The 27297-nt window shown below is 40.2% G+C and overlaps 1 protein-coding gene across 1 annotated transcript; it reads left to right on the forward strand.

Moving 5' to 3' along the window:
- The first annotated feature begins 3130 nt into the window (after positions 1-3130).
- Positions 3131-26507, forward strand: pkp3b (plakophilin 3b). The gene is made up of 13 exons (XM_026378460.1): positions 3131-3335; positions 11040-11128; positions 12368-12987; positions 13113-13236; positions 13433-13637; positions 13788-13947; positions 14114-14222; positions 16990-17154; positions 17307-17489; positions 17581-17734; positions 19098-19293; positions 19690-19777; positions 24850-26507. The coding sequence occupies exons 1-13, from the start codon at positions 3131-3133 to the stop codon at positions 24889-24891; spliced, it is 2340 nt and encodes a 779-aa protein (XP_026234245.1). The 3' UTR covers positions 24892-26507.
- The last annotated feature ends 790 nt before the right edge of the window (positions 26508-27297 follow it).

Consider the following 27297-nt stretch of genomic DNA (forward strand, 5'->3'; position numbering starts at 1 on the left):
GTCTGTCAGACACAAGGATGTCACTCTCAGCAACTTGTCTCTGTCATGTTAAATCCCACTATGTGATCTGATACCAAACAAAATAAACAAAACTCCACAGAAGCTTGGTGGGAAACCTCGGTAGTAGGACCCTATTTTCTATATGGTCAATGAAGCCATGATGTCAAAATTCTTCTTCAGGTTGCTGGGGAAGGAAGAGTATCAGCGCGAGGGGACAATGAAGAGGACGATGGAGAGGAAGAGAGAACAGTGGCCAAACGCTGGAGAGTGGGAGAACTGCACAGTATGACTGACCTTTATGTTTAAACCTTTTCAGAAGGACATGAATAAATGCACAGATACAAAAAAAAAGGATATTAAAGATTCATTCTTATGATAATTTAGTACAGCCAATATAGGTAAACTGTGTTATTCTGATTAATGTAAAAAATCAATCCAACTTCAGTAAAGAACCATTTGTGTAATGCTCCTTGTTGTCAGTGTGTTAGGTGAGTGTGTCATCAGTGATAGCGCATGTTTCTCAGTTCTTCTGGGAAAATCAGGAGGTTGGCAAGTGTCCTCTGAAGTGTCCAATAAAGATGAGGCCTTCACTTTTGTTTTTTAGACCTCACTCACTGTGAGCGCAGCTTCTATCCAGTGGATCCAGTGAGTCTGGGATTCGAATAGAAAAACTATTGGAAGAAGTGAAGTTTAGCTTTATTACATTTACTTTGCATGTGATGTCTTAAAATCTTTGTGCAAACATTCCTCAGTTTATGAAGTAGAAGTAAGTGGTCATGACCTCTGTGTGTGTGTGTGTGTGTGCGCGTGTTGTTACTAAAAATACACACTCCTCATCACATCCACACCCAGAGCGAGAGTCAGTGGTTTTGTTGTGTTTGTGTGGACTCATAATCTCAGTATACAGGCAGGATCGCGTCAGCAATCTCTCCCCGAGCCTCTCCACTCCTGACATATGACTCCTCAGCTTCCCAGACCTCCCCCAACAAATTTCTCATGTTAGCTTTTGGGTGATGAGGTTATTTCCACATTCCTGGGCCCTTAAACAACCAGAATTCAGCAGAGAAACTCTGCTTATTTCACAATCCTTCTCACCACTTTCACTTATTCTCATTTGAACTGTCGCTCAACAGTTTGGTGCAGGAGCTACAACTTCACACGTGTTATTAGTGATCTCACAGGCTTGTGTTGTACTTCACCTTAATGAACTTTGGGAAGGCTTTCAGATGATGTCACTGAGCTAAACCTCCTAAACATCTGACCATCAGTCCACCCTCCTTCCCTGGTCCTCCTCCCGGTTTTGCTCATCATTTGAGTTTAGATGAAAATAATTCATACCCTACATGCTCATACTGAGGAAATGATTTGTATTCCTGCTCAAGCTGTCTCTAAAACCACCACATCGCACTGTAAGATTAATCCTGACCTGTCTTGCAGCACCACCATCTGGTGGCCTTGCAAACCTTTTCTGATTGCTAAGACACCATTTTTGAAAGTATCAGGTTCTTTTTTGCAAACCTGGTTGCTCACAAAACAAAACATCGCACCACACGAGCAAAGCATTATACAACTCCTGAGACAGCAAATAGTTCTTGCAAAACTCACAGACGTCACACACAAACCAGCATTTGAACAAGCACACAAAGCTCCAACTAAACACTGATAGTGTAAATGAAAAACATCTGTGTTTTCCTGTATGCAGGGTGATGCAGCCTGCAACAAGCGTTTGTCTCATACGGTTTTCTTCCCATCAAATTATTCTACTGTAAAACTCAAATGGCAAAAATGGAGAAGAAGAAAATAACAAAAAGGTGCACTAAAAAAAAAATTGACCTCCACACCACATGACCTAGGCAGCTTGGAAAGTGTCACCTGGAGTGTGTTATGCAGGCCCGTCATGACCCCTGGTTGATGTCTCCACAGAATTGTAATATATATATATATACTTAGTCTTAAAACTTTGAATGAGGCCCAGGTTTAGGTCACAGAGAGACAGAATGAGTCCATCTTTGAGTTTTAGTCCTAAAATTGAACCAGCAGCCACAAACTGGTCGGAACCTTAGATACACACACGTTTACTGCACCTCTCCATCCAAAACAAGTACATCCACATGAGGAGGAAATGGTTAATACAATGAAAATGGCAAATGTAAAAATATCAAATGAATAAAATGCTGAAGAAATCCAAATGTTTATATACTTCAACACAGGAGGCATAAGTAAGACCCCAGAAGATGGTCGTAGAGGGGGAATCTTTGATTCACCGGGGTCATCAGTCCCCCCTTTGCATGGTTCGAGAGAGTCAATGTGGACGAGAGTGTTGTATGGAAGAGACGGGTCTTAATGAAAAACTGTCCCTGTGTGATGACATTTACTGTGCTGACTCTTGCTCATGTGAACGCGTCCATTTCACACACCATGACTTTTCCTCTACCACTAATTGGCCAATCTTTAGCCACGTTAGCATGGCTCAGTGGAAAGCAATGCTGCTCTGTAGTTTGGTCCACGCCGATATGTCGTCATCAATTTAGGATAATTGCAAAGAAATTTGCAGCACATGTCCGTGGTGATGATTCCTCCTTCCCCTAAACTTTTCATCCAGCTCCAAAAGCTTGAATCTAATCTTTCATTTCATTTAACAACAGGGGAACTAAATGTCTCCCATTACACATGGAAACTAAACGTGCATCAGTCAGTGTGGTCGGGACAGACAGAAGCTGCTCAGCTACTAAACCTGACATAAAGACATGTACACTTTTCTGTTTGCTTTGTTTTGTAGAAGCAGAAACTCAACTTTTCAACTTTAGTCCAACTTCAATTATGTAAGTGGCAGTATACACACTTTAAGTCTGCACTCATTATGCACAGTGACCTGCAGTGGGGGGGGGGGGGGGGGGGATGCAACAGGTCACATCCCCAGTGAACAGACCTTCCTGAACCCCTTGTGATTTTGGTGCCCCCCCCCCCTCTTTCTGACAGAGTCATGCCCCCCACCCCCAGGTCCCGCCTACAGACAGCCGAGCTGGAGCTGCTGCCATTTCATTCCTGCACTCAGCGCAGTCCCAGGTCCTCCTCGGATCCTCGGCTGCTGTGGGAGCCTCTGCTCGTCTGTGCCCGGGTCTCTGTCAGGATGAGCGCACTGATGGCGGAGGGTTGTTTTCTGTCCGCGCTGCAGCCCAACTCCTCATGCACCGCGTATGCGCTTCCCTCGGACGGCCCCTCTGCGGACCCGGTGGCTAAAGCCAGGAGGGTCCGGGAGCAGGTCAGGATGCGGCTGGCTGAGAAAAAGTCCCTGTCCCTGACCAGACTGGACGACTCGCTGGTCGGATCAGCAGGTGAGCGGCATGTCGTTACAGCTGTCCGTCACTGAACACACCGATTCAGTGAAATGACATGTGGATTTATGTAGATTAGAGTAATGATGGACTGATGATGCTCTAAGCCTCAACAGGGATTACTGCAGTAGTCAGTGGTGTTTACTGTGTAGTAGTACCTCAACAATAACACACCTGTTAATTGAAAACCAAGCTTGCAGAAAACTAAAAGCTGCTGTATGAGAAGGTGTTTCCAACTTAAAGCTCAGTCAATTAGATGGAGCATTATGTGTTTATGGTATTTTAACTTCCCCTGAGTCAGTGTCAGACCACTATATAAATATTATCCTATAACACGTACAGAGTCAATAAAAAAAAATCAATACAGCATTAACATCCAGTCAGCAGTGCAGTAAGCTGGTTTAATTTATTTAAAGTGCTATTGAAACTAAAAAGTTGTTAAAGTTGTTTCTGGAATCAAACCACAACACAAACTCAACCACACTGCACAAGGGGCTGAAACCAGTATGTTTGGCAGTTGCGCTTCATAAATAACCTATGTAGTTAATCGTTACAATAGCTGTTGATTTATTTTGTCAGTCAGCTCCTTGTTTTGCACAAGTTGAGACTGGATTGTAGGTTTGCTGAACCATTGTTGGTCCTATAGCCTCCTGTTTGATGATCCTGGATGAAATGGCGTGTTATATTTGTTTCCTTCGTGACTGCACCACAGTGTTCTGTAATGTCCCCATAATGAGTTTAACTGCATAATATTTAATACCATAGTTTAATATTCTGTGCCTCAGCTTGTTTGTTCCTGTTACACAGATCAACCTGTGTCCCCTGTCTGAGTGGTAACCATGTCTCTATATGTTGTGGTCTTGCTCCACTTTTTTTTATTCCATGAGAACGCAGAGGGGGATTTTATTCTGAGGACCTAAAACCCTTTGACGTCAGTTACATGAAACGGCATTCTGGAGAATGTGCTAAAACGTTCAATTGATTGGTTCATGTATCAACCTGTAGGAAATGAATACACAAATTATTCCTACAGTCAAGGACAGTTCTTTTAACAACAAAAACAGATGTGACCATGACGGGAAATGTGTTACGCAAATAGCATGACAGGAAGCTGATCATCACTTTCTGGCTATCACAGCAACTTAACTCAATGAGAAACTAAACAGAAACTCCTGAGCTGTGTTAGTCTCAGTTTCTCTCTGATATCAGCTCAAACATCATGGTTGAGATGCACTCGGAGACATGTAACATCCCTGTATTATCCTAAAGCGGTTTAGATCATTGTTCCCAAACCACAGAGCCCAGACTGTTAAATATTTCTCATGAACGCTGTTAAATAGTGTGGTGTATGTAAAGGTGCTCAGAATAGTGGTTCAGTTTTGAACCTTGTGTTTATGAGCTATGAGAACCTGCAACAGTGTTATTTCCTGGTCATTTCCTGTTTTTCCTCCTCTATGGAAAACGGAATACATCACAGTTTCCAGTCAACACAAGGTTTTCAGAGATAACTGCTTATGTTAAACATGTTTAACCCAGAATGTGGTCAGCACACATATTTAAGAACACCTCATGGTCTCAGCCCTGATGTGTGCAGGGTTGTGATAGTCAGCCAAAGGTCAGTCCGCAAAGATCAGATTGTCCACATCTGTGCAGGCCGGGTAGTCGTTTCCAGGGAAAGTACGTGAAGGAATGGAGCATCCCCCCCCCCCCGTTACACTTACTGCTACCCATTCTTTTGTCTGATAAGGCAACAGGGCTTCAACATGACCCAAATGAGAGCCAGGAATAAAAACTACATCAGAGCTTCTGTTAGTTTTTTTTCATAAGTGTAATGACTAACTGCATATCAACACAAATCAATTTTCACTAGACTGAAGCTCCTGTTTTTGTTAAGTAACAATGGCATTTCCTGAGTACTGAGGTAGCCAAATGGGTACAGCTCACGTCATGTGACCTAACAGTCCCATCAAGTCCAGCTGGGGACCTTTGCTGCATGTCATACCCCTTCTCTTGTCCAATGTTTACTGTGTGCGTCTATACTACTATGAAATAAAGGCAAGATTTCCCAAAACATCTAAACAGTGGAATTTCAAGTAAGTTTAGGAGGCTAAAGGACTTTGACAAATCTAATTAGACACATAATTCACTGATTGATGGCACAAGTCAATTAGACAAAATAAAGAAAAAACCCACTAATGCTTAAAAAGTCAAACTGAGTTATGGTTAATTAAACATTATCATTTTTAATTAGATCATTTTTAATCAGCATTGACTCAGGTCAACATGTTGCTGTTAGTTTTAACTCTACAGTCATCTACCATTAGTAAACGTATTAAATGTATTGAAGGCAGACAGCTAATGCTAATTATCCCACATAACATAGTATTACAATTATTTATAAGAACAATGCACATTCATTATTAGAAAGCTAAGCAACCTGGCTTCTTCAAACTTTAAAATAACAGAAATAACATTTCTGATTGGTTAGAAGGACGAGCCTCACTCCAAAACCTTTAAAAGGGAATATACTGTCTGGCTGTTTAATGAGTCTATGTAACTGGGTAACTTTGACAGAAACGCTGCACATTAGGATTTGTTATGGAGCATATTTCTATGAAAGCAATGTTTGAATAAAGGTTACAATTGTTCAAAGTTGAATGAACTGCTTGTATGCTGGACTCTATCGTTCTCCACTTAGGACACAGCATGGAAGTTGACAATGTCTTCTAACAAAGCAAAGTCTGAGTTGTCAGTTAGCTGTGCAATAACTCTAGTATTATATTTCAGACCAAATGTGCTGAGTCACACATGCGAAACCACTAAATTTAGGTTAGAATATTTTTGGGAGGTTTTAGTGAAATGGCTTTTATTTTCATGTAGTCATGAGATCTGAGTCAGTGCATACCTGCTGTGACCTAAGTCTGGGAGACATTTGTAGTTGAATAAGCCTGTGAGGTTTGGCAAACTTGGAAGAAGTTTACACAGTGTGGTCTGATTTGAGCATAATCTGGGTGCAGTCCAGCCACAATTAAAATGAAAGCGAAGGAAACGGACAGGGTGAAGCAGAATAATGGGAAACTTAGTCAGAGGAGATGCTTGTGAGGACGGGTACATGTAAGAAAGAGAGTAAGACAGAATCAAACTGTGTTTAGCTGTTGTGTGGTTTGACTCTCGTCCTAAACTCACTGACCACCTTGTGTGTTTAACATTCCTTTCCAATCTTCACAGCATGTTATCAGAGTCTATTTTCGCCTGGACTGCACTGGTAGGCCTGCTGTCTGATAGTTTTCACTGGGCCTTACAATTTGAGAGCTAAACATCAGAGAAAATGAGATATAATTAGATATGAATGCATTTGACAGTTGGAAAAAAAATTTGCAACAGTTACAGAACTTCTTGTAGATTTATGTCTTGTGACATACTGTAAAATAATGTGTTTGCAACCATATGTTAGTTATAATTAAAAACCCTTGTAGTTTTAAATGTTGTAAAAGCATCAGATCCAGTTTGCCCCAAAACCTTTGTTTTGTGTCTTGTGCATTCAAGTGAGGTACAATATGAAGCAAAGGGCGTAAAGACACAAGTGAGTAATGTGGCCACCCTCAATGACAAGGTCATTATGCGCCATAATGACAGGAGGCGTTTCTTTAGTCTGTCCCATTCCTTTAGTCTGTCCCATTCCTGCCGTTATATGTGCAGTGATGACACCCAGGTCGCATTGTTGAACGAACAACCAGCTTATTCACTGTCTTGCTTGCTTATATCTGGATATTAATTATAAATGTGATTAGCTTACTATGAATAATTGGTATGACTGGAAACCAAAAAACCAAACCTTCCTAATGGAGTTGTTGTGCTGTGGGGAGTCAATAACATTGCAGAATGAAGGTATTGGATATAGAGTTCAGACTAGTGCTGGGAAAAAGATGTTTTTTTTTTATATAATGGGACTGGAGCTGTATAGAGAAAACATAGTTTTGTGAAAGGTTTGGCAGGATACCACAACCCCGTAATGGAGACCATGGTGAAAGAAAGGAGCTGCACACATAAATCACTCAGAGGCTTCTTGTTTTGCAGAAGCCAAAGAGAAAACAGTTTCGGTTTGGAAGATGGGCCATAATCACAGGCATAAAGCTCTGATTAAAAACATGCTTCAACTTTACTTAAACAGATTGCAGCAATCTCATATTTTGCATTTCTCATGGTGTGTGGGTGTTTTGTGTCATATTCAAAAAGTGTTTTATCAGTAAATAGATCAGCTGTATTTCATATACACCTTGAAAAGCAGGAATTCCAGAAAGATGAGTTCTCCCACACTTTTTAAAAATCTGTTTATATCTTTATCTATTAAGACTAAAGATTTCTCAGTTTCTCAATATCAATATATATATATATATATATATATATATATATATATATATATATATATATATATATATATATATATATATATATATATATATATATATATATATATATATATATATATATATAAATAGTTATATGTATGTTGATATTGAGAAATCTTTAGTCATTTGTGACCCTAACATTTACTCAAAATCAGATTTTTTTTTTTTTTTTTCAAAAACGAGCAAATAATTGCTGTGGAGCTAAAAGTCTGTTGTCTGGTCCCAGGACTGTGTCAGGAACCACATCCTTTTGTGGTGGTGGCCGAGGGGGAAGTGACTCATCATATTTAATGGCAATGTTGTGAGATGTGAACTAAAGTGCTAGCGTAGTGTTAATTAATTTAAAATATCCATGCTGCTTTATATTTATCAAAATATTGATAATGTACGTTTTTATTGTAAATAAAATTCTATGCCGCTGTAGAATTGAAGAAAATGCAGTAAACAGTTATTTTACAAAAATGTCAGTACTCATATCTGAATGAGTTTGCTCTAGAGGGTATGCAGCTTGTGTTCTTACATGAGAATGACTCCCACAATAATGCGAATGTCAGAATCTTTGTAAGATAAATGAGGTTTAACCAGAAATGATGAACCAAACCCATTTATGACAACTTCAGCTAATGAATAAAAGACTGTGATTCAGTAAGACACCTCTGATTAAATGTATTCAGGCCATGTGTCACAATTAGGGCTGCATAATTTTGACATCCATCTCCACCTGGTCTCCACTCTACACACCAAAAGTCAGTGACAATGCACGTCGCACGCTTTAGTGCCCAAACAGATACTGACTAGTCGCTGATGGTCGTGCCCGTGGTTTAATTCTTCTTCTACAGCAGACTAAGTGTGTGCTGCTGCAGATTGGTGCACAGCGCCTTCTACAGTGTTGGAGATTTACACATCATGATGTTCCCCCATTAGCTTCAGTAGTTCCCATCTGGTAGTCCATCGCCTTAAGACACAGTGGAGACAGCTGTGGAGCTCTGGTAGTTTTCACTGTGGACAGAAATGTCAGCATGTGGACAAGCTAGAGGGTTGTTGCCTTTTTTCAGTAATGGATATGGCATGACCCAACTTATTACTCATTTATTGATTAATTAGTAATGGAGTTTTTATTAGTAATTTACAATCATATGAATTGAGGGATTTTCTTACTCACACTGATGCAAAGAAAAAAGTGTATTTAAATGTAATGTGTGGTTTTGTTGCTGTTTGATCGTTGATATATTTTGCTGGCTATATGCTACGTGTGTTCAACTTATTATGGTATATGTGTGTGTGAGCAGAGCTTCTCTGACCTCTGACCTGGTGATGCTTATGTTCAGGCATGCAGCCCAGCACCCCACCCAGCAACATCTCCTACATCCCACCTCCTTCCTTCCTCCCCCCTGCCCTTACAAAGTCTGAGCAGCTCAGTTTCCAACTCAGGGGAATTGAATCTGTTGTACAGTAGTTTTGCTCAGTCATTGTTCTACAAACATCCTTAATGTAAAAACATAAATGATAAGATAATGAACATGTACATGATGAAGTCATTCAAATATAGCACTCTTAACATTTTTTATGTTTCACAGCACACATCTCCAGCAAGGGGAGACTTGCTTCATATCAAAATGAACACAAAGTGTACATTATCTCAACATAGCACATGCTGTCTTGAGATAATCAAAAGATGAGACTAGAGTGACTGGGGTTATGCTTATGCCCGAAGGAGAGGGGCCAGAGCCTGCACCGAAAATAATCTCTGTAAATCATTTTGCACCTCATTCACAAGTGTTGAAGTTTCTCCTAGTTTAGGTTCTCCACACTAGAATTACAACCTAAAAGTACAAACTAACAATGTATATATTAATCATGCTCGTTCTAGTGCTAGTTCGAATCCACAGGTCGACAGGGTGCCTTTGCATGTTCTCCCTGTGTCTTTCCGGGTTCTCCAGCCTTGTCCCACTTCCAAAGACATGCATGTTAGGTTAATTGGTGACTCTGAATTGCCCTTAGGTGTGACTGTGAGTGTGAAAGTCTGTGTCTGTATGTCTGTCCTGCAGTGGACTAGTGTCCTGTCCAGGGTGTACCCTGCCTCTTGCCCAGTAACAGCTGGGATAGGCTCCAGCGTTCCCATGACCCTTCAGAGAATAAGTGGTTAAGATAGTGGATGGAAGGATGTTTTCAGGTCACCTGTTTATTGTTCACTGAAGAAACCCAGGAACTAACCACAGCACAATGCAATGAGTATTTGGGTTGTCCCAGTCAAGACCTTTTGGCCCTGGGCTCCGGGCTTATTCATATGGTCAGTTGCTCAAAGTCTACAAATATGTAACTCATTTTCATTTTCATTAGTTAGTGTGGAGGAGGTTGTTGACTGTCCCACACAGCACCAACTCAGACAACCACTGCTCACAAAACAGCACAAAAACAATATTAAACTGTACCAAAGAGCAGTGGTCATCAAGGCAATAGCCTGATGAGTGTTTGCAGTACAGCATTTGGTCAGATGAAACTGAAATAAATGTTTGGATAAGTTCAAGTGTTCAGTGTGTTTCACATGACCTGCCAGAACCACCACAGTGAGTTCACTGTGCCGACCATAAAACACGGAGGTGGGAGTGTGTTTGTTAACCCGGATACTGAACACAGGAGATTTTAAAGAAGGACAAATGTGAAAACTGTGACCTGGCTCAGCCCGCCCCTTGACATGAATCCAACAAAACATTTTTGGAGTATTTTAACATTTAACAACTAACAGCAGCTGAACAGAATGATCAGGTTCATATGAGAGCACTTTCATCAACAAACACCAAGTACTGAACATGTTAATGATCTATGTATGTATATACTTTATGTTGTCCAGTGTTAATCCACACGTCACGTAACAGTAAGTAAGCACAGTAAAGTGATGATTTATTCAGCTGTATAAGGAAAAGCAGTTTATAAAAGTTATGATATGTCTAAAACGTGCAAACTTGGCACAAGGCTTGAAGTGAGGTACAGTTGTTAGCTTCAACCAAAGGAGGAGAAATGCAACCCCTTGTGCATCCAGAGTTGTCTTTTTTATAAGTGTGTCCCTGCCTAGGTTGCCATGGGTACACATTCATTCAGTAGTAAACTAGTGACATCATTCACCCAGAGTGAGCCGGGAATGGACATTTAATTCCCTCAAACTGTTTTGCAGTTGTTTTGTTTGTATGTGTGCTTGTATCAATAAATCAGGACTACATAAGATGCCTTTTTTTTATGAATCTGAATAAAAATAAAAACACTTACATTTCATTGTGTGTTTCTTGTCTTTGTCTAGACTACAGTCTTCCTGAGACAAAGAGCTTTAACCACACCCATGGATTCAGCTCCAGATCCATGATACACACACCCAGCCGCGTCATGGCTGTAAGTATTACACTATAACACATATGGGAAAACATTTAAAAGAACAGAGCAGTGCAGATCAGTGCAGTAATAATGTCGATTTAAGACACATTTAATGTTGCTTAAGGCAATTGGTTTTTACACTGCGTGAACTGAGCTTTACAATGAGGTGCTGTGAGGATTCATTGTCTGCGAGTCTATTTTGACTGTAGGGTTTTCTTTGGGGAGTTTTATTTCTCTTATAATAATAAGCAATCAATTTTGCCAATTACCTATTAAATATTTTATTTAAAATTTGAAAGCAGCTACTGTTTCTTATCCTATTTTTGTAGTTTCTGACTCATTAAGGAAGTTACAGAGATCTGGTCCAATGTAGGGATTTTAGAAATAGTGGAGTCAAGTTCCAGCCATGTCCCTGGCTTAATTATTTGGGTTTTATTATTTTATTTACTTATTTAACTGTCAAATTACAGTTTCTGTGATATTGATGAACACTTTCTAAAGACTGGCCGCAGATTTTTGGCTAACATGATTGCTCTCAGAACACGAGCTCTCAGACTGTCGGACGGGTTTAAAACAAACTTCCAGATTTTTGATTACCTAACGTTAGAAACGCCTCTTAATATTATGCACTTCAGTACGACCCCACTACACACTATGACATCAGTGATAAACACATAGTAGAAATAGCACCTTTCTGACAGTTTTAACTTATAAATGGAGAAATTAAAACCTTGCACAAGTTGTACAGGTGTGTGTAATAAACTGACCAGTAAGTGTCCAAATGCACACATGCATGGATGCCTGTACTATGTTTGAACACTTCCTTTCTGGTCTAATTATCTCTGTGTCAGTAAGAAGGAAAATGTCTAACACAGCTGAGAGAGCTTGAGAACAATGAAAAGGCAGAAGAAGAATATAAACAGGACGTTGCTTTTAACTGGCCAGTCTAACAATACAAAAGCTTCCTGCTTCATTCAGTAACCTGGTTTCAGTGAAGGAGAAGGAAGAGCCATTGAACGTGGCATCTCTTTTACCATTCTTCTTTTGTCCAGGATGGTTTCACTCACATCATATATATTGTTTTAAGTAAAAAGAAATAAATTCTTGCATCTGCTGTTCTGTACTCTTCTTCTTTTACAACACAATGAAGTACAAAGAAAAGTTGCAATTTCACATCAGAAATCCCGAAAAAATCTTTATCTTTGCATGCTGTTGTGTGTCTGCTAACTTTTTATCTCCTCACACCACCCACTGCAGGTGGCAACAGTACCCCCTCATACCTCTGGGTTCTCCTCACGCTCTGCTGTGGAAAGCAGTTCCAAGAGGAGCCATAAAGGAAACAGCATTGTACAGAGCACCTTCCAGACCTCTCAGTCACACAGTAGGAGCACACGCTCAAAGTCACTGTGCCAGGCAGACCAGGAGGGACTTCCTCTCACTGTGCTGGTTCATCCAGAGAATGCGTCCTACCGGATCACTGAGCCTTCCCCTGGTACCCTACGGCGCAGCCTCAGTGGGATACTGGCCCAGGAAAGAGGCTACTGCCAGGAAGAGGAGCTGCCGTGTCAGTACACTTACAAAGGCCCCTCCCATCGCACCATCAGTCGTATCACCAACCGTCAGCAGCACTACCAGCAGCAGAACTCTGCCTTTGGCCAGGAGGGCTGGATGGGGACTGGCAGGGGGCTCCACGTGGCAGGGGATGGCTGGGGAACACAGCTGCAGAAGCACATGTCCAGAACCAACCAAGTCATCGGGGCGGGGCAGTACCAAGCTCCTCTGCACAGGGCTGCGTCACTGCGCAGTGTGAGGAGTGTCGGGAAAGGAATGGATGTTTTAGATGGAGCATCGATACACAGCAATGACCCACTGGGAGAGTAAGTCAGAGTATCTACTCATTTCCCTGAAATTTGGGCAGAATCCTATTATGACCTGCATGTAAATGCCTGTGTGTGTGTGTGTGTGTGTGTGTTTGTGTGTTTGTGTGTTTGTGTGCACCCAGGATGCAGGGTCTGGACATGCCCACAGCTGTCAGATATCTGTCTGAATCAGACACTGCATTACAAGTTCTGGGAGCTGCATACATACAACACCAATGTTACCATAGCAACGACGCCAAAAACCAGGTAACGTTCCTTTAAATTTACTTCATTATTTCACTGGTCAGGTAACTCTAGGAGTGAGTTATCTGTGTGTGTACATGTGTGTTCTATGTGTTCCTTGTTAATTTGACATTGATTTGACATATGTGTGTGAGTCCAACTGTGGTCGCATACCGTGTGTGTATTTACAGTATATGGTGCGCTGGTTCTGCTCTCTCAGGTTCGTGCTCTGCATGGCATTCCAGCGCTGGTCCGACTGTTCTCCAGTGACAACCAAGAAGTGCTGCGCTACGCTACCGGAGCCACAAGGAACCTCATCTACGAGAACTCTGACAACAAGGTGGTACTCATAGATGCAGGCGGAGTGACACGTCTCATCAGCATACTGAGTGAACCTGATGAGGAGCTTCGAAAGACCATCACAGGTGACAATGCTTTTTGGGTACAGACTGCTTTGACCCCTGCTCTCCCAGTGTGTAATTTAGTCTCACAGTCCTGGTGTTATACAGGATCACTCGTGTGTGAACTACATGAAGTTGTTCAGACAGCACATTAAAAATAGGTTGTGGCTGCAGGTATCCTGTGGAATCTGTCCTCCAGAGACAACCTGAAGGAGAAACTGTCCAAAGAAGCTTTATCAGAGCTGACAGAGAAAGTGCTGATCCCTCTGTGCCGCAGCATCCCACTATCCCCATCTGAGAAAGACATCTTCTACAACACCACTGGCTGCCTAAGGTGACTGCAGAACACCCTGCTTAATTCATAACCTTCGTGTAGCGTGTGGATTTTGTAGAAATCTACCCAGAAGTTAGAATCAGTTACACTTGAGGAAAAAAAATGGGCAGAATCCTATTAAGGTCTGCATGTTTGTGTGTGTGTGTGTGTGTGCGCACATGCACAGGAACCTGAGCTCGGTGAATGACCGTACGAGACAGAAGATGAGGGACATGCGAGGCCTGGTGGACTCTCTGGTGTCCTACATTCAACAAGATGAGCGTGCTGATGATAAGGTAAGTCCTGTGCTGTTAACATCCTGACATTCAAATTGACACGTGACATTTTAGGAGCTGTAAATAACAACGTCTGATTTTTAAAACCACTACAGTCATTGTGGCTGCAGCACACCACACTGACAGGTCCTTTAAAATGTCAGTTGCTCTGACCACGAACCACTAGAGGTTAAGATACAGAGTGAGGCTAAACAACATGAAAGGCTGCACTGTATGTAGTAAGAGAATAAGGTTGTGTTTTTTTTTTTTGTCTATATTTTTCTTTCCACAAATCCCAAGATCCAAGACCAAAATCAACAATGTGTTATTAGTCCTGCTGTTAGAGTAGTGAGAGCTGGGGGTGGGACAGTGTCAAATATGTGATCTACACAATGGAACAAGGGAGATCAAAATTAGAAATTCGTCCCCACAATAGTTATGACCGGTCATTGTTTGCCTTCATAGGCTCAAAAAAATACAAATGTTCTCCTCTCACTGACTCCAAGGCGTACTCTGTTCACTGATCTCCTGCTGCTTCTGCTTTCAACCAGGGCCAGTGAACACAGCTGTGAGAATGGCTGCTGGCTTTTGAGCCTTTGAGTCATATGACTGTTTACTCACGTGTCTACTCCTCAGGTAGAAATCCTTTAAAATCACAACATGTGCAATAGTTATATATTGTGTTACAGCTTGATCAATACACAGACACAAACACTCACGGACAAAAAGTCCCCACATTTGATACTAACACATATAAATACAATCTACCCACACAATGGATTTGTTTTTGCCAACAAACCACAATCTTTCTCTAACTTCAGTTAGAAAGTGTGTTTTGGTGAGAGTTTTGTTTTGTTTTTGAGTGTATGTGTGTGTTTATAGTAAGAAACATGTTACTCAGTGCAACAAAGTCACCCACGGTGCCTTTATTTGTTGTTTTTGGAAGAGTTTATCAGTGTTAGTAAGTACTTATTACATTTCCTCACTTGAAAGCTACACTTAAATTTCACTTGGATGAATCGCATAGTGACATTTTCCTGTAGCTCGATTCAGTACTTGATATCTCAGTGATGCACAGTTAGTGGCTCATTATAAGGTTTTGAGATCTGCATAACCTGTCACACTGTGAGGATTTGGTTTTGAGGGACCCAATTAAAATGGCAGACACAAATAATAAAAGAAAGAAGTTTCATCACTAGCCTAGTAGATCAGTGCATCGGGGTGTCAGAGGCCCAAGCAGTCAGATAAGCGGTGCCTTAGTACTAGAGCTGGTGCAGAAACTTTTATAAAGTGCAAACACACCGTGTTAGCTGCCCCCCTGCTACCCTGTCTGCCCCTCATGCTACTGGACTGTTTTGTGTTTGCACTTTATGACGACATAAACCCCTGTAGTCGTAGATAAACTAGGAGATACATCTTTTACCAGCGTGTGCATGGTCCTGCGGACAGTTTCTTTCTTTTGGAAACAAAAATGAAGAAGCAAGTGTTTTTTTCTTTGTTTTTTGCCTTTTTATTTTAAATTGAAAAACGGATGATACACGGATTATACGGGAGCAGGCCACGGTTATAGCTACACTGGGTTGTCCTTCTAGAAAAGACACAGAAATGCTGGGTCCAAATAAAACAATTCTCTGGTAATGCCAAACTCATCCCAGGATATGGGAAAACTAGAAATAAGGCCTGGGGAGTCAAACTTAAAGTCATGAGAGGGAGGTGCTCTCACTGTAGCGGTACTCTTGGCTCTTTTCTTTGTGCTGGCTGGGTCCATGTTGGCCAGGTTGTACTGTGAGGATTCAGTTTTGAGGGACCCAATTAAAATGCCAGACAGAAGTAACAAAAGTTATAAAAAAGAGTTTATTATAACAAGATATGATATATGCAGGTAACTGACTAGAAAACAAAGTATCACAAGAACAAAGCAAGAGACATGACAACATAAAAAACAACAAGTGAACCAACTGGCAGATAATTGAAAACTCACTTATTCTTTTAAACATCAACACAAACCCTTCTTGCATATGCTGGGATGTTCATAGTTTTAAGGCTGAAAATACATTATAGAACTTTAAAAATGTAGTTTTTACTGTATTTTTACTGTCTGACACAACAACGGTCTCCTTGCATTTCCATGCACATTAAAACGAGGGCTACCAAACATGCCAATCTCCTTCTGAGTCTTATCTCTTAACAATGGCCCATGGAAGCTCCAAAGTAAGGACCAATAGATCCAAATGTTCACCTACATGCTATTTTCCCAGTGCCCTGTTTTGGACTGACCTCTGTCCAGGAATGTTGGACTTCTCCAGCTTGGCCATTCACGTGGGATCAAATGATGTCAGCTAACAGTAATTACAAATCCCAAACTTTCAGCCTCTCCTTCCCTCTAAAGAACACTAGGAAACAAAACCTAATATCTGGACCAATTCTGTGAATGAAGCAGGGCTGTGGCTATTTGTCCCCATTTGCAGCTCACCAAACCAGAACCAGTCCTACTGTCTTGTACTACTGTAAGCCTTACAGTGGTGTATGCAAACACACGTGTGCACCCGTGATGTTGGTAAGTATTGGTTCAAGTTTGACAAACCAGTAGTTAAATCAGAAAGATGTTTCTGTATTTCAGTAATCTGATCAACAAGGACATCAAGTATTCTAATAAGGTTACAGTACATTTGAGATTACCAGCTTATTCGACCCAGCTGTGCACAGTGTCATCAACCCATGATAGAAAGTTAGTGGTCTGGTTCAACCCTCTTTTGTCTCCTATCCTCCTGTCTGTCTCTATGCTTAGGGTTTGGAGAATTCGTTGTGTGTTATGAGGAATCTGTCCTACCAGCTGTACACAGAGCTTCCTCCCTCAGTCCGACTGCGTTTAGAGGGTCCAACGAGGGCGTCTGCCTCAAGGGGCGGCGAGGACATCGGCTGCTTTTCTCTGTATAACAAAAAAAATGCACAGGTAAAATTCATCACTCTCTTTTCTTTGAGAAAATCAACATCAAATAACTGATACAAGTAAAAATATTTTAAACTCACTGTTGTGTAGAAGAATTGACTTGATGTCACTACATGGTAGATGAGAAAGTTCTCTCTCTATGGCCCCCTCTACAGCAGCGGAACCAGTATCTGTCCGTACTGTCTGAGGTGTCCCGACAGCCGAACGGGGCTGAGTGGCTGTGGCACCCTAAGATGGTGGTGCTGTACAAGCTTGTTCTACAGAACAATGACATCAGCTCCACCAGCCGTGAGGCTGCCATAGGAGCCCTGCAAAATATCACTGCAGGAGAGGCCAGGGTAGGAACCTCACATACTTTTGTAATATTAACTGTGCATGTACATTCTAATATCCAAAATGAAATGTCTGATCTGTGCCACCCCCCTCCAGTGGTCATCAGTGCTGAGTAATGTTGTGATAGAGCAGGAGAGGATGTTACCCATGCTGCTGGATCTCCTGGACACCAACAATGACATGGAGCTGAGGCCCTTGACCGGCCTGCTGAGGAATCTGGCCAAAAACTCCACCAACAAAGATCACACAGGTAGGACGCGAACTGGGACTGCTGAAGGTGTTTCAGTCTTCTAAGAGCTAGAAAATATGCCTCTGTATAATATGTTAAAGTTGAAAACATGAAGTTTAGTTGATAGTCTGCATTTTACTTTTATTTAGCTATGAAGGTGTGCACCAACAACAGTTGACAATTACACATCCAACAACAGATGTTACTGTTGATGTTACTCATTCCCATCTTTGAGCTAAGTCTTTAATGAGTACATGTCCTTTGAGAAAATACAAGTAGAGTTTAGCACTTTACCAAACAAGATGTTATGTTGATGAAGGCTGTAAATGAATCATGTTAAGCTGCAGTTACAATGAGGTAAAAGACATGAAAGGTTGGTTATAAGGCTTCGGTGTTTTGCACTTCGGCGTTGATATTAAATTATTAGTGCTTGAGCGTAACGGGATAGAATAATATAATTGTCCAGTTTCAGTCACAGTCATACTGTGGTGTTATACAGTTCAGTGGCCGCTGGTGGAAAGGATCCTCTGTCGTGCTCTATGGAACTTTTGGCAGTGATCAGTTTTTGGCTTTCTTTGACTGTCAACTTTATGGTCCAGTCTAGTTTATAATTCCACGTGGACTCCCAGGTATTTGTAACTTCCACCCACCTAATTGTTCTTCAGGAGGATGTATTGTACTGATAGTCCATAATCATGGGAGATCATGGGAGTGTCGACCTGCATATTTCTTCGTTTCCGCCTTAGCAAGGCAGGACAGGTGGTGTTGAGGGTTTGACCAGAAGTTGAAGGGATTCCATGACCAGTCCTTATAAAACCTTCATTATGTGGGATGTCTGTAATTGTTGGAGACACTGGGGCTTGTCCTCTTCAGTACTGGGACCAGCAGGGTCTTTTCCACAGCACATTGTGTGCTAGCTAGTGCTGGGCGATATGAAAAAAAAAAAGAAGATTTTTTTCATTGTTGATATAAAAATATATCTCGATATCTCGATATAAGGTAAATCACTATCTCTGTCAAGCTTAAATCTTCCTTTTTACTCCTGAATGAGATTTGGAGGTGTTTAAATAAGTTATTTTAAACCTACTGGTCTGGTTTTTTGTTTATGAGGTACACTGGATGTAATAACAAAATGCTTCTAGTATTTGTAGCTCTCAAGTACTTGCGAGAGGCCGATTAAAAAGTGATATAAATCAATATGTCCAAACTTTAAGTTCCTTGAATGGTTCAGGCTCCGAAAAACAGTGGATGCAGTAGTAGTACTCCTCATGATGAGGTAACCGAAGTTGTGAAATTGGTGGAGTGCCTGTTTAACAGATAGTATGAACGAGCATTAGAATATCTGTCCTGTAAGATGACCAATGCTTGCTCTTTGTCCTCGCAGCTAAGATTATGGTGAGCGTTCTGGTGTCCAAGCTGCCCCATGATGGTCTCCAGAAAACACCAGGCAGCGAGGTGGTGGTCAACATCTGCGCGGCCCTCAATCACCTGGTCACCTGCAGTTCTTCAGCAGCAAGGGACATCTTGTACTTAAACGGTGTGCCAAAACTGCAGGGCATCAAGACATCCCATGATAACAGGTAAGATGAACGGACTTCAACTGACAGATATGTTCCTTCAGAGAGCAGGATGCGTAAACTCAGGTAAATCAGATACATACCATTTTTACAGTTTACAGTTTATAAGAAAACATTTTCTTCATGCTCCCTACAACTGATCAGATTTTTTAAGGTTCTACATTTTTTGTTAAACCAGATATGTGACCTCTTAATGACCTTTATTTCCTGTTTTTGTGGGACATTAACTGGAGCTGTTATTGCTCTCACCCTTGGCCACAGGCGACATAAAATGACACCCTTTTGTTATTTAGCAGTCAAGTGTGTAATACTGACTTTCTCTCCTCTCCTTATTCTGTGGTATTTCCTGCTTATTAGTCCTCCTTGTTTCTCACTGTCTGTCACTGTGTCTTGGTTTAGCTCTGGAGCTCTAAGAGCTGCCACAGCTGCCTCAACAGTCCTCTGCAACATGTTCCAGTACAACAAACTACACAGAGACTTCAGAATGGTGAGACACGCAGACACACTGTTATACCAAATTACCCACATACAGTATATTATACATGGCTGTTTAGAAAAAGGCACATAACTAAGCACCAACAAGAAGCACTTGAATTATTAAAGCCAAAAGACAGAGGAAACAACCATCTTATTTTGCATTGTTGATAGATGAGTGAATTGAATCTTCACAGAATGTTTAAATCCCGACACATAGCAGCATCTTCAATTCAACCGGAAAAACCAGCAAGACCAGTATGGCAGATAATAAAACCAGACTAGTGCCACCAATGTTTCCACCACCAAAGACTGCAAGCTGTAAACTGAATTTCCCAGGAGGTAGAGCTCCTTGCCATGGTGATACACAATTCCTATGGCAAGACTTCACATTGTTGTAAATCTCTGTGTGCCTTATATCACACAGTGAAATAACCACAGGAATGAAGCACGCCAAAGTTAACTTGGAAGCATATAAATGAGCCAAATAATGTTTAAACTGCACCAAATGTGTTGAGTAAAAAGGCACTTTCTGTTCCAGAAGTGAGGGCTTCTGTGCTTATTTCTCCGGTTCTTGCTCCATTGATCTGACTATGCTCACCTCTTTTATGTTTGTGTTTGTGTGCGAGCAGCACCATGGTGTGAAGTACATCCATTATACGACAGACAAGCTGCCTGAAAGAGGGCTTTTTGTCTAGAACACCATTCTTTCAGTGCTCTCTGTAAGACTGTCACTGTTTTGTGACCTGGCAGCCACCATTTCAGGGGACTCTGGGGAACTAAAGTTAAGGCTCAGAAACTAGATCACAAAGGTCTTCATTAACCATCACGTGGGAATTTTTGGAATCAACTGATTTAAAAAATATACATATAATAATAAATATCTGTGTTTTATATTTTTAAGCTGATGTTATTCTTTTCTGTCACGCCTTATAAACATTAGATGTTCCAAATTGAAATGATGAGTTGAATGAATGTAATTCTGCCAGTTCGGTCAATCTATTAAATTAGGTTTTTAAAGAAACAAAACTAGCATATTAGTGGGTTCCCCAGCATTCATTGTTTGTTTAAAACCAACATTTAAAATTAATTAAAAATATGTAACGTGAGTTTCCAACAACTATAATAATCTGGCCTAAACAAATAATCATGACTGTTAATGGTGCTGTAATCTACAGTATGCTTACGGCATCCTACAGGTAATATATTGGTCAATGTACAGATGTGTTTTTGCGAGCAAAGCACCACCTACTGGAATGCTACTGCTAATGAATGCTGAAGAATTCAAACACACAATCTTACACTAAATGTGTTTTAAATTTTAGATTGAGCTTCACACACCCTCTCAGCCAGCCTCTTGAACGCTTTGCCACCAATCTTGAACAAGTTCCCACATATGCTGAGCACTTGTTGGCTGCTTTTCCTTTCACGCTGCTGTCCAAATCATCCGCAACTGCTTGAGATTTATTTAGGTGAAATGATTGTGAGGAGTAGGTCATCTGAAGCACTTGGTCACCTTCTTTCTATACCTAAATAGCTCCTACATAATGTGACGGTGTATGTGTGTGTTTGTCCTATGGAAAAACAAATGATAAGAATGAACTAGATGGGATAGTGAGGAGCGCTTTTGGATTATTAATAAATCACCAAGTGGCATTGTCACCACAGTATGTAGTAAAACTCATATGCAGCATGTAATCACCCTTTCAAAGTGTTACAAATACATTTGAGCCACAACATTTCCTTTGCATTGAATTTGAATATGTCTGCGTGTGTGAATGAAAACATGAGGCTGGACTTAAAGTGGAGAGCAGAATGTGTGGGTGTTGGCTGACACTGTGCTTTTAAGTTTTATCTCTACCAGATGGTTTTCTAGTTTATGTCTGCACACATCTGTCTTTTTTTTTTAAATCCTTCTTGACCTGCACTCCTCTTTTCCTGCTGAATCTCCTTCTCCCTCCTTCACTCTGCTCTGGAAGCCTGGACCTCGTTAGCTTCTATCCAGTCCTTATCTAGGGAAACTTGGCTCTGCCAATGCAAATATTTTCTCTGTAGCTGAAAGCAATTACACTGTAGAGTTACTCAAGTTCTTTCTACATTGGGGTGGCTATCAATCTGTCACATTAAGAAATCGGTGGTAGTGCACTTGTTGCTCTAAGCATTCTCCTTTCAGTCATTTAATCATTCATCATTTCTGCTTTAATTCATGTTGGAAACCAATCGTCAGAATTCAGAGATGTGCTATATTTATAGCAGATCTAGTTTAATCTATTTATTAAATGTCTATATATTGATAAATGTTTTTGCTCTACAGCACAAAAAAAAAAAAAGAAAAAAGAATTTGCCTCACTGCCTCAATACTTTTGGGGGGGGGAGTGTATGTTTTAATCTGGTTTGATTTGAGAAACCTTCCTAAAACAGTGCTAAAACACGTAATCCTTTAATTGCCACTGTTACAGGATTTTCTTAATACAAGAGGTAATAACACCAAAAGCAATCACTATAACATAAAAACCTTTATTTGTGTTAACATATTGCCCACACTCCACTGCATTCTTGTGAGGATCCCTGCTTTATCTCCTACTACTCTACTTCTGTCTATCATCACTGAGGTCTGGGCTTAGTTTGAGTGACCCCTCACAGCAGGAATTCAGAGAATTTGGCTGAGACGTTCTGCGTTTGTCCCTTTTGTGTTTTCTGGGAAGAGCAGGAGAAGAGTTTGGTTAAGTGGAATTGGCAGTCATCGCTCCCTGCAACACAGAAACAGTTTGAGGATGGGCCAAAATGTCCTTACGGTGCAGAGAAGCCCTCGCACTATGGTTTCGAACTAAAATTTGTGCAACTCTTGGCATGTACACAAACACACATACACACAACACACGCCCCTTGTTTTTGTCTTCACAAGTCTCAAGTCTAAGAACAAACTGCTCCATTTGAAAATATTTAGAAAACAGATGGTTGCCAGAATGAAAATGGTCATATTAGTGTATATACAGTCATTAGATCCATTGTTATTGTAAAAATATTGTTTATCGGAATTTAAAGGGCAGTTCAGTATAAAAATATCAGTTCTTTAGATAAAAAGCAAAAGGGTAGTTAAATTTGGAAAGGATGAACACTGATATCACGTGTCAATACTTTTCTGTGTTATCAATATATCAAACTTGTATTTGTACAGCACATCTTGTGCAGGAGCATCCAATACAAAGTATATCACAGCTGACAAGCAAATAATAAGACAGATGTGAACAGTGGGCAGCATGGTGGTGTAGTGGTTAGCTCTGTCACCTCACAGCTTCAAGGACCTGTGTTTGAATCCACCAGTTGGCTGGGTGTCTGACTGTGTGGAGTTTGTATGTTCTCCCCATGCCTGCATGGCTTTTTTCTGGATTGTTGAAAGATGTTAGTGTCTGCACGGCAACCAAACATTTTCAGCACATGTGATATAATCCCAGTATGCTCAAAGTCAGGGAATAGCTGGTGAAAGTAGAGAAGGATTTACCAACTAAAGAGCCATGTATGTACATACGTCTCTCAGGAGTTGCTGGTGACTTAATGTGGCATGAATATTGGACCAAAGTTGTGTTGTGACTTAAAATAAATTTTGCTCCCTGTCTGCTAGCTACAGACATAGACAAAATTGTTGGTACTCTTACCCTGTTGGTACTTACAACTGGCAAAACAACAATAATGAAAATTTACTAAAAATTAACTTGTGAAAATCAGACATTGCTTTTGAGTAGTGGTTCAACAGAAAATAGAAAAACAAAACAAATGAAACTGGCCTGGACAAAAATAATGATAACCTTAACTTAATATTTTGAGGCTGCTCACTGCAATCGAGCAATTTCTGTAACTGTCAGTGAGATTTCTGCACCAGTCAACAGGTATTTTGGTTCACAAGCAAACTGCTCCAGCTGTCTCAGATTTGAACGGTGCCTTCTCCATATGGCATGTTTCAGCTCTTTCCACAGATGTTCAATAAGATTTAGATCAGAAATCATAGAAGGCCACTTCAGAATAGTCCATTCTTGGGTGTTTTGAGTTATTATCTTGTTGGACGACAATGACCACGATAGTCTTGAGATTTCATAGATTTAAGAAGACTTCCATTCTTCCATTAAGTCCACTTTGACTCAAACAGTGACTGATGGTGTGATCTGAACCTGATTTACCTTGACCTTGGGTTTCACCTCTAATCTCTTTGGAAGTTATTCAGAGATCTTTGGTTACCATTCATAGTATCTGTCTCTTGCAGCCATGTCCTGGGAAGTTTGCTAAAGTACCATTGACCTTTACCTTTCTGGGGTCCATGTTTAGTGTGGTACACACCAAGAATTTTTCACGCTTTAAATAGACAGACTGACTGATTACAAGTTTCAAGACACCTATGAAGTATACAGGATGAACTTTAGTTTAACATGTTCCTAAGGCCAATTTATTGTCAGTCTTTTCTGGAGGTAGCATCAATTTGGAAAGACTAGTTTTAATTATGTTTCTGATGAACCACAACTCAAAATAAATGTCTGATTTTTTTTTGTTAATTTTCAGTACATATTTATTTATCATTTATGTCACTTTCAAGCTATTTCAGTGACCATTGTGGGTTTTTCTTTCTTTAATAGAAGGATACCAACAATTTTTTCCACATCTGTATGTAAAGAAATGAATTACTGTTGACTTGTAGAAACATAGCAAGTTAAACCAGAAAACAGTAGATTACAATAATAAGTCAAGATCATTTGTGTAAGCAGACAAGAATATACATAAAGAAAAATTAAGTATGAGGGCTTTCTCATTAATTTAGCTTTTCCCTGAACCCAACCCCAGCCCTATCCACAATTGGATGCTGTGTGTAACTATAACCAAAACTAAACTAGACGTGAGCCCCACCTGAGAGGGCAAAGCTATGGGACACACCCTGGGAAACACAGTTTACAGAAGAAACTGTCTTCATCACAGGGTGCAGTAAAGATTAAGAGAAGAAGCTGCTACAAGTCATTAGATATGAAAGGGATATGGTCATCTGTTCATGGATGATAATATTGTTAACCACTATTTACTCTGTGCTTTTGTCTTTTTCAGAAAGGATTTGCCAGGCTAGACTTCGTAGATCCAACCATCTAGATTGCAGCGTATTACATTATTGATTCCGAGCTTTTGACCGTGTGATCAGAGCTGCTGCCAGGAAAAGAAGAAGAAGAACAGAAACTGATTGAAGAGGCAGATTGCCTAACTGTGGACACACGGAAACTGAAATATGACCTGGAGGCAATGGAAGATTGAACTTTAAATTTGCCCTCTGTTGTCTGTTTAACTTGGCTTCTCTTGCAGCAGATAGGATGTGATGATGGGAACTTATACGCACACAGTGGACTTCACCCCAAAACATCCACATGTTCTGTGTGTTGACTGATAGGAATTTTTGACACTGACCTTAATTCTCATTATTTTGTGTTGCTGATCACTAATATATGATGCCCCCATTAGGCAGACAAACGATGCATGGCAAGCATAGCAGTTATGACTGAACATACTGCTGAACAAAGAGTCTGTGCTTAACGTGAGGCCACGTGAACCCGAGTGCCTTCACTTGTACCTAGTGCCTTTCAGTAATGATGCAACCATTTGAGTCAATGAGGATTCATTAAATATTTTGACTGTTCAGAATGAAATCCATCCAGAATTTTAGTCAGTTTCTAAAATATGAGAAGTATCTCTTCTCCCCATATACAAAGATAAAGAAAGGAAATGACATCATCATTTGAAGGAGGAAAATATTATTTTATAATATACCTTAATTTTTGTAGTTATCTATTATTTTCTGCAGCCAGTATTCTTGTCGTATTATTTTTTACATTCTTTTTTTTTTCCTTTAAAAAGATGCTACAACACTGCACTTTGAGTGAGATTAGTGAGATTATTTAATTTCCTGAGAACTGGACTGAAATGATATTAAAGCCAGGCAGAGCTACAAAGAGGATGCAGGAAATACATTTAAAATTTGACTCTTAAGAATTTACAAACGGTTAGCACTGAGCCCAGTATTCGCACTGAGAGACACAAGCTAGACTTTATTGATCTCCAGGGCAAATATCTCTGTTACAGCAGCACAGAGAAACGTTCTGAAGAACAAATACTACAAATGTAAGCACACTAACAGACTAAATTAATCATCAGGATGTTCACATTGTCGTGTGCAGTTTTGTTCACTGATGTTAGCATTTAGCTCAATGGACCACTGTATGTAAGTACAGGCTCACAGATTAACAGACTGTAGTTTTGTTAACATGCAAATTTAGAAGTGTTTGTCAGACATTAACCATCAAATTTCTAGTTTATGCTTGTAAATCTCAATTTAAAATGTGTAAAAATGAGCAGTTAACAAGGTAGCTCAAGAGTTAAAGTCAAAAGGGGTTAGGACATACTTCAGGAAAAAATAAAAAGATGTTTAGATATCGTTTTATATGTAGTTGTAGTTAACAATTGTTTATTGGGATGCATCAATACCATTTTTTGCAGTACGAGTACATGCAGAGTACTGATTACTTAAAACTATCAGAAAAATATAATGACTTTGGAAAGCCTTTTTTTAGAGATTGATTGATTAAATAAATATGTTTAAAAATACATTAAATCTAAAGCTACAGTATGTAACTTATACTGTTTGCAGTGCAGATATTCCCATCTAAATGATCAGATTAGGGTCAGAGAAAGCTTTATTTCTGTTTGCAGATTCTTTTTGTAATCAATCCACTGCTTGATTCCTAAAAGTTGCATATTGTAGCTTTAGTGTTTAAACCAGCATGGCACTGCCATTATCCCAATTAAAACTATGTATGAAACACAGTGATCTTTAAATTTGTCATCACCACTTGTCAATATCATTAAACATCTCTAAACAAATGAAATTTTTCTCATGTCTGCCTCAAGTGGATGGAGCCTAATGTAATTATGTAACACAAGGGCATTATCAGACCCGATACCAAACACTGGTATCAGCATCTGTGCATCATTGTCTTTCATTGTCTAGTTACTAGTATATGTCCTGGTAGTGGAAGTGGTCTTATAATAAATTTAATTTGAAGTTTGTTTAATAAAAGACAAAATACACTAAATTAATTGGCCAAACAATAGTTTATTCAGCATTTGATCTCATGGGATCTCGTGTGGAAACAACACTAGATTAGATAAAATTAAAATGCATCTCAGTGTTTAGTGCCCTAGTGAAACAGCACAAACACAAACGAACCCAAACAAGGCAATTAACCTGTCTCCAAAGAAAAGGTTCTTGTGCATGCTATGAACACAGAGTGAGAAAAACCACATACTCCTACGCTGTTGATTAAACAGCTGAACCTTTACAACACACTGACAGAAGGGAGGACAGGGGGGCTGGTCTGGAACACTGGACTCAAATAGCAAAGAAGGGGATTTGTCTGGAAGGATGTGTGGGAGAGTGCACTATAACCTCCAGTCTTTTTGTTTATTTGAAGGAGGATATACTTCAGACCAGCAGAAGCCTCACAGCAC

The sequence above is a fragment of the Anabas testudineus genome, chromosome 3, assembly GCF_900324465.2.
Source record: "Anabas testudineus chromosome 3, fAnaTes1.2, whole genome shotgun sequence".
NCBI lineage: Eukaryota > Metazoa > Chordata > Actinopteri > Anabantiformes > Anabantidae > Anabas > Anabas testudineus.